Source organism: Helicoverpa zea, chromosome 18, assembly GCF_022581195.2.
Source record: "Helicoverpa zea isolate HzStark_Cry1AcR chromosome 18, ilHelZeax1.1, whole genome shotgun sequence".
In the NCBI taxonomy this organism is placed as follows: Eukaryota; Metazoa; Arthropoda; class Insecta; order Lepidoptera; family Noctuidae; genus Helicoverpa; species Helicoverpa zea.
In genome coordinates this window covers 4,703,065-4,711,207 of record NC_061469.1, presented here as the reverse complement: position 1 = coordinate 4,711,207, position 8,143 = coordinate 4,703,065, and the positions used below count along the sequence as shown (strand labels likewise).

At 36.5% G+C, this 8,143-nt stretch overlaps 1 protein-coding gene across 2 annotated transcripts; it reads right to left on the bottom strand.

The window, feature by feature from the left end:
* Positions 1-933: 933 nt before the first annotated feature.
* LOC124638848 (protein sister of odd and bowel-like) lies at positions 934-7,817 on the bottom strand. 2 transcript variants are annotated; one of them, XR_006985409.1, is made up of 3 exons: positions 6,139-7,817; positions 2,725-3,577; positions 934-1,004 (listed from the first exon to the last, which is right to left on the bottom strand). XR_006985409.1 is itself a non-coding variant. In XM_047175971.1 (2 exons), the coding sequence occupies exons 1-2, from the start codon at positions 7,188-7,190 to the stop codon at positions 3,202-3,204; spliced, it is 1,428 nt and encodes a 475-aa protein (XP_047031927.1). In that variant the 5' UTR covers positions 7,191-7,817; the 3' UTR covers positions 2,594-3,201. The 2 variants fall into 2 exon arrangements, 1 of the variants encoding a protein (XP_047031927.1); XM_047175971.1 differs by lacking the exon at positions 934-1,004 and having other exon boundaries at positions 2,594-3,577.
* Positions 7,818-8,143: the final 326 nt, after the last annotated feature.

Here is an 8,143-nt window from a genome sequence, read left to right as displayed (position 1 = left end):
AAGTACCCAACACCTAAACATACAGTTGATCTGCGGTTTATGATATAACACATGCTAATTTGTTACGCCCATCAAAACCTAGCTTCAACGTCACATAATATGCAGATTTACTTACGACTATTTTTCGGTCATGGCAATCCATCAATATCCAAAATTTGGCAACACCAAACCAACACCTGTTCGTTATTAGAACGTATTCAAAACGGCCATAACTGAAACATCAGCCAATCACAAACGCAGAACCATTTCAAATTTCGAATCGACGTAATGACGTAATATATGACGGTTGGTAAAGAAACGAGATACGATACTCCGGAGCGCATACAATTTGTTACCTTTTTAACACGTCATCTATTCCCAAAAACTGACAAAAAAAGTAAGACATGTGGACCATTATAAACGTGTTTTGTGTTTAAGAAAAGAATCGAGCTTTATGTCATTTTGATACACTCTTAAGGGCCTTTGTGTGACTGAATCGAATAGTCTTTTTATTCGTGTGAATTGCGTTGCATCGATTTGGTGTTGAATTGAAACGATTTTTCAAGCTCAGTAGTCGTCCTTTGTTGCTAATGGTTGCGTTTCATCGTGGCTTTTAGAATGAACTATACAAGCTGTTGATTTGCATCCGTGCCATAGTCAAGGACGTAATTATACCAATGATTCTCAACCCAAATAAACAAAAAAATTGGTACGAAAATTTTTGATTTTAATTTTTTTTCGGAAATTCGTCAATGCCACCTACCCGTTTTCAAACTCTGAGCGTGTGTTACTGGCCTCAAAACTGTGCTGTGCCCTCACACAAACGCAAACACAAAGCATTCGCAACGATCACTCATGAATTTCATTCATAAAATTGGATTATTTCTGAAATACTATGACATTACAATGACAAAAAAAGCAGCGCATATTAACTATTTCCCGTTAACTGTAATTCCAATCGATTATTTACGTATTTTATGTCCTCCTCCTGAAGTATGGCACAAATGCAAATCAACACCTTGTATAATTACTACTTTTACGTATATTATGAGGTACTACGCCTATTAGACCATCTGTCGGATTAAGGATCTTGAACGGATTGAGTGCGAAATTATCATTTTATTTTTATTACAATTTTCATAGAAGCACGTTATAAAAGTGCTATTTGATGTATGAACTATCAGACTTCATTAAATAAGTGCTATTTGATGTAATTTATAGACTATCACACTTCATTAATAGTTATTCTACCAGGTTTTGTCTTTTCTTGTCAGCATGCCCTTATAGGGCTTTCTAAACTGTTTTTAATAGCGTGCTCGTAGAACCACATAGGTATCTATTGCCCAGAAGTGTTGTTTATAGCAATATACACAATACCACTTATACATTTAGTTTAATTTCCAATAATACTAACACGATTCAAGGAGAAACATAATTTATTTTCCATCACCTATTATTTACCTTACACTTAAACGATGACTGAAAATCGTAGCGACCAATATACTTATTACAACTCCTGCGCAAATAAATATTTATGGAACAAGCAACGCCATCTGTATAATGAATGCTGAACTCAATTCAAAATATTGGCTAAAATATTGCAGATTATGTAAATGTAAGTAAGTATCTATAAATTGGCAGATTTGAGCCATCCAATTCTACGCGAATTGGTCGATTTAGATACTGTTGTCAATTGAGTTTGATCCATAGTTACAAGGGCCTAGGGATCAATCGACTGTAAGCAGCCCTTAGTGTGTTCTGATCTGGATGAACAGGTGTCAAATCTATTTCATAATTAGTGATTCGGAAAGCAAATTGAAGTCTGTCCACCTGCCATTTATATTGACATCTTCCGCAGTCTTTATGAGAAGGTACTGAGAACTCTTAGAAGTCCGATATCCAATCCTGCCAAAGGAAACATCACACATTTCTCAGACACTGGCATCAGATAGGCAGTCACTCCATGTAAACTCTATGCACTGGTACTTGACTACAACCGATTAGACTGAAAGCCGATTCCTACATAGTTCGGCAATAGTCAGTCAGGTTATGTTAATGATGAAAGAAGGTCTCATGAAAGATTTTTTCTGCTTTTAACTCATCTCATCAGGTCTAAGTTATCAAGATAATTGTGTATCTGTCTTCTAAGTACAATAAAAATCGGCATTAGAATCTTTTATTTTTTACTGCAATGGTCCTGATTTAGAAGTGAACACTCCATGTGAATACTGATAATAATCAGTTTCATTCATAAGGAAACATGATTTGAGAATAGTTACTTGTGACTTACCAATGAAAGGAGATTCTACAATATTATCAATTTTCAGTATAGCTTCGACATGATAGTGAGTACCTAACATTTTGTATAGCAAAAAAGATGCTGATGATACTGTATTTTATTTGTTGAATTTCCACAGGTAAGCTTCAAAGTCACCTCTATCAAATTGTGTATTAAACAGCAACCACGTCAGTATTGCAAGTTTTATCTGATTTACACAGAAGAAATACTTACTAACACCATAGAGCCTCTTCAATGGACGACTAACAACATGTCTATTTTGGAAGGCCACCTTATCTAGGCAAGAAGTTCTTTTAGCTACATAAAAAACATCAGTTTTTCAAATTCATCAATTTAATTACATTACAAATAAAATCTAAACAAGATCTTGGATAATACAAAAGTTTTAAGAAAGATTCCGAATAACATTTGATCTTCATAATCCCCAAATCTAGGAAGACATTTATTTTACACAACCCTTATAAACATTAAACATTTTTACATAAACAGTAAGGTGGACGGAATGCACAAATTGACTTAGCTATAATTTATATTTACAGACACAAAATGAGATCAGAAAATTTACAGGATTTAAAGAATCAAATACAACTAAATAATACTAAAACCCAAACGTCCTAAGGATATTCCAAGAATATATTTCTACACGAAATTGCCACTGCCAAACACAAAGATAGAATCTATTTAACACTCCCTAAATGAATAATAAAAGAAAAGAAAATACAATTAACATGGAATTTAGATCATAAATATGTAATTAATTTAACACTAAAGGCAACATCCATTAGGCAACCAAATTAATTTTCTTTTCTTAACTAATAAATAAGGCTTTTGTGGCATCAGTAAACTAAGTCTTAATACTAGAAGGCACCGTTTTAGGAGTAAAAATATCAGTCTTTTCACATTTGCCACTAAAAACAAAACAACTAATTCTCGTCTTCTGTATCTAAACTGTCAATTGGGAAGTTGGGATTAAGCAAAGGACTCTTTCCATTACTTCCACTGGGAGATGTGTTGACTGAGGAAATTCCAACGAGGTTGTGTGTCAGACTGTGACGTCTCAAGTCACAATTTCTTCTAAAAACTTTCCCACATGACGAACAGTTGTATGGCTTGATGTCTGTGTGTGTGAGTAAATGGGTCTTCAGATTCGACCTTTGATTGAAACTTCGGCTGCAGACAGGACACTTATGGGGTGACTCCTCCATGTGAAGGATTTTGTGGACAGCTAGCGTTCTTGACTGACAGAAGCCCTTGCCACATTCCAGACATTTGAATGGCTTTTCCTTCGAATGGATGTACCTGTAAGGAAGATTTATTGTTAAAAGTTGTTGTTGATCGATTTAATTTCGAAAGTGTACGAACATAAAGAGAAAATGTTAAACTGATTACTTTGTAACTTATTGCTGGTAGCCAATTTACGTTACTGATTTAAAAAATAGAATATCATAACCAATTGAAAAAAAAAACATTAATCTGAATTGACAATGAATGATCTGTAATTTGTATAAAACGTAAGTACTAAATATTACATTTCTATCTAATGTACCACCTGCTGCATAGTTAAGTTATGATGAATAATAATATTTAGATCAGTAAATGCAATATTTCATACATTTATAATACCAAGCCGCCTCTAAGCATCATAATTTTCCTTCATCTAAATGGTCTACTAATGCATCTATAACAAGTCCTTGAGATGAGTTAAGCTCAATAAATATATCTCGTCCGTAGGTGTCGAAACATTCCCTCTCGCGTGTTCTGTACCTTGTAGGTACAGCCGGGAAGCAAACAAGAGCCCCAGGGTTATTGGTAATAAATTTCAGTTCTCACTCAGTTTTATTTCCAATATCATTAATTTACACCCTCGCTTCAAATTTGCAAAACACCATCGTAACAAACGAGGTGGATTTTTTTATTCGTAAAATCAGAACAGCCGAATTCATTTAATATAACAAAATTACTTATAGAGAAACTATAAATTATACATTATTGGATTTACACCCAGTAAAAACAGTTTATAATTACGAGGTCGCAACTTTTAATTATAATAAAACTTATGGTTTATATTTCTCACAAATGTTGATAGCAACTGATTTCAAATTAAATTCAACTATACAACGTATAATTAACACACCGAGCAACGTGTAATCAATAATAACACAGCACGATGGACCAGCGATCAAGGGTACAATTCGAGAAAATTATCTCCGTATCATATAAACAAACATACTCGAGGCAAGAAAATTACGAACCGTTCAAAGTAACGTAATACATGTAATAATCGTTGGGATCAGTTAGATAGGTGACGATAAAGTTGAGTTACAAGATGATGAATGAAATATTAGTTTCAATATTAAAACACGCGATGATGATGGTGATTAAGAGGGGCCAGGCGCGCGTGCACTCGAGCGTACTGTGACACCGGCGCGAGCGCCGCGTTAGGCCTAACTCGAACCAACGCGACAACACTGATTAATTAAGCTCACGATGCAGACCGATGGTCTATGAAATTCACATTCTCCATACTAATTAATTGATATTAATGAAAATAAACCGTGCATGAATAAGAAAATTAGTGCGACCAAAATCAACGTTCAAATTACTAAACAAGCTACAAATTAATTTAAGTCCATTATCCTTTTCAATCTACACAAAAAACGAACATCGAAACTTGATTTTGTATGCGGAGAATATTTACCAGGGTTTTTTTTATTATTTTTTGTCATCCATATTAATCCTCACGTCAGGATCACCACGTGCTTTGTTAAAACCCGTCGAAGGCCCGTTCGGGTCCATTATAATGTATCGTGTCAACGGACATCGATTGAACATCGACAGGCCGGACCGAGCGAGCTCGGGTTAACCCTCCGGCGTCTACACGAAATTTATTTTATTGCCACAGAGATACGGTGATTTGGGAGGAAATCGCCGAGAGACAGGTGTAAAAATTCAACACCTTTAGTTCTTTTTGGGTGGGGATCTCGAGAGATAAGTGAAGAAATAGATTGAGAGCTGTTGTAACACTATTATCATATTTATTGTGTTCGAGATCCGTGATGTTTGGAATTCGAATTCTTGTAACGGTCACTATATAACATCTTATTTGAGTGCATTGTAGAGACGTTTTAAAAGGATAAATATTTTGATATGAAAAAAGATATGCTCAGAGATTTATTTGGAATGCGAAGGAGTCTGGAAGAAAACAAAATGAAAAGCCAAAATTAAAACATCGTCTCTCGTGGGATTAGCGGCGGTTTTGTGAAATAATTTACGAGCGTGACGAAAGACTTGTCGATACCATCTGCTCGGTCCATACTTAACCCTTTTTGTTTTAAAATATTTTTATTCGTTCCCCACCATTATTCAAAAGTTTCTCATAACGTTTCGCGTTGAAACCCGATGACTAAAATCTTTTATTGATATCGAAAAATGGGTATCGTGAACCTTTAAAATGTTTCTCGACACGGTTATAACATTGTTTTATCTTATTTGAGGGCTGAACCGTGAGGTATTTCTGACGTAGAAAACATAAAAAGATCTTGGTTTTATCTAAGAACACAAGCTCAAAAAATACTTTTGAAACAAACAGGTGTTTGATTACAACATAAATTGTTAAGGCCTAATGAAACGTAAATCATGGGAAGATACGGATTAGATTTTATTGATTCATTAGAAGTTGTCGTTTCCATTAAGTGGAACCCCCTTGAAGAGAGATATATAAGTTCAAAATTATGAGCTTGATAGCATGACCTAAAATAAAGTATGTAATAAATATTAGTCAAAGTTAGTTTTTATTATGGTCTAATATTATACATATATATTTGTTAGTAACAACTGATTACTATAGATATTTTGTTTACCTGTGGTCTCTCAGGTGGTCTTGCCGTCGGAAAGCTTTCCCGCAAATGTCACAGGAATATGGTCGTTCATCTGTGTGCGTCCTTTCATGAATGAGTAAGTTATATGACTTGGTGAACTGTCGGTTACAAAATTTGCAAATAAATTGTTTCTTCGTTCTAGGCCCACTTGCTCCAGTCTTCTGTTTATTTGATACACTACTGCCCGTCGATGATGTTGAGCTGTTTGTTGACTTTGAAGAGTTCGAGGCTTGCGGTGACAACGGCGCCTGTGATGGACTTCCATTCATTTGCTGTTGATACATTGCATTCATAAGAAGACTGGGGTAGCCATTATCTAGATTCTGTGATGAACTATACGCATATCCTTTTGATGTTGATTCTAAGTGTTGCTCTAAAGTGAATTCATCTTCATTATCTAAGAGGGCCAAATCTTCTTCTACTTCTTCAGATAAATCGACATCCTCTGCAGCTATGGCGTCAGAGAGTGGGTATTCTTCAGGTGTTTTTGGAGAAAATTCCTTTGATGTTTCTGATGCATCTATTTCACTTATCTTTGCACTTGCCGTCGCTATCCTTAAAATATCTTGTTTAGATGATGAACTATTCTCCGGTGTGTTAGGTTGAGTTGTGTTGTTTACCGACGATACTGATGTCAAACGTTGCAGGGTCAAATAAGATTCCAAAGCTTGTAAATTTAATGCGGCTGCCGCAGCAGAGTTTGATGGTAACAATGCTGCTTGTTGTAATGAGTTCATCATTGCATTTTGGAGAGATATAACTACTCCTTGTAGTGATCTTTGAAGCATGTTTTCTTGTAATAAGGCCGCTGATGCAATTGATAAGTTAATATTTGTGGATGGAGAAGAACTAGGGCTCTTACTTGCGTTTGTTTTTGTGTCCGCATGAGGCGACGGTGGGTCAGCTGCCAACAAACCGTTCATGTCTGTTGTTTTGGTGTCCTGTATCTGCAAATTGTTCTTCAGCTTGATGATGGCGCTTTCCAAAGAGTTTAACGTGGACTTGCTGGATCTCGACGAACTTTGTTCTTGCATTGTGAAACTATTCAATGTGGGGTCGATACCATCTATAGACTTCCACTGGTATTTTGTGCACGTGTAGTGTGGGGGGCGCGGCGGGGGAGGTATCGCGTGCGCGTGCGCTGTCCGAGAGGCACGCTCCGTGATGCGGCGTGCGAGGCGGCTGTGAGGCGCGGCGCGACTGAGCCGCCGGGCAGCCGGCGACCGCCCCGCCCCCACCTCGTCCCTCGCCTGTCTTCCCGCCTTACAAAAGCTCTCTATTTTAGGCAACTCTTTGTACGCAGTAATGGTCACCTCACGCTGCCCTAACGACAGACACGTCCATGAGAAAACGTTGCGCCAGATTTGTTGTAACCCCTTTCAAGTGTAATGAGATTCTGAATGGAATCGTTCGGGCTATGGGAAAACAATGTGATGCGGCGATCGCTTCGCTTGTTTTGTCAGTGGGTCACGCGCATCGGTAAAGGGATAATTGAGTGGAGTGCCGTACTACACGGTTCACAAAATACCACCTGTACTTGTTTGTTGATAGTAATGCAAACAAATGCAATTAAGAATAAGGTCAAATTACAAATTCAACCACCTTTACAGATTCTGTACTAGTGAATTTGCTTCTAATAATGTTGCCTCGAGAAGTCGAGATCTACTAAAGGGAACATTTAACAATTTTTGAACAATTTTACTTCATTAAGCATTTATTTTACTTTCAACAAAATCTCAAAGGGAGCTTTTAAGATGACAATCAGAATCGTCTATGTAGACATAAAATGCACTAACAATTGTAATTAAACGTGTTAATTAGCGTTTCAAATATAAAGCCTTAGCATTAGCAACGTCTTTCATGACGCTGAATTTATTAGACATCCTTTTATTGTCACCTCGTCCAGTTTTATGATTCATACATGAGTTATGGCCGAGTCTAACTGACTGTTACTATCATTGCTGAAATTTATATTTGTCATAAGGAC

Excerpts from the sequence above, each read along its gene's own strand:
- LOC124638848 (XM_047175971.1), bottom strand. The coding sequence starts at position 7,190 with ATGCAAGAACAAAGTTCGTCGAGATCCAGCAAGTCCACGTTAAACTCT. Across the intron at positions 3,578-6,138 it reads GACCACCTGAGAGACCACAG|GTACATCCATTCGAAGGAAA; the intron begins GTAAACAAAATA and ends TCTTCCTTACAG.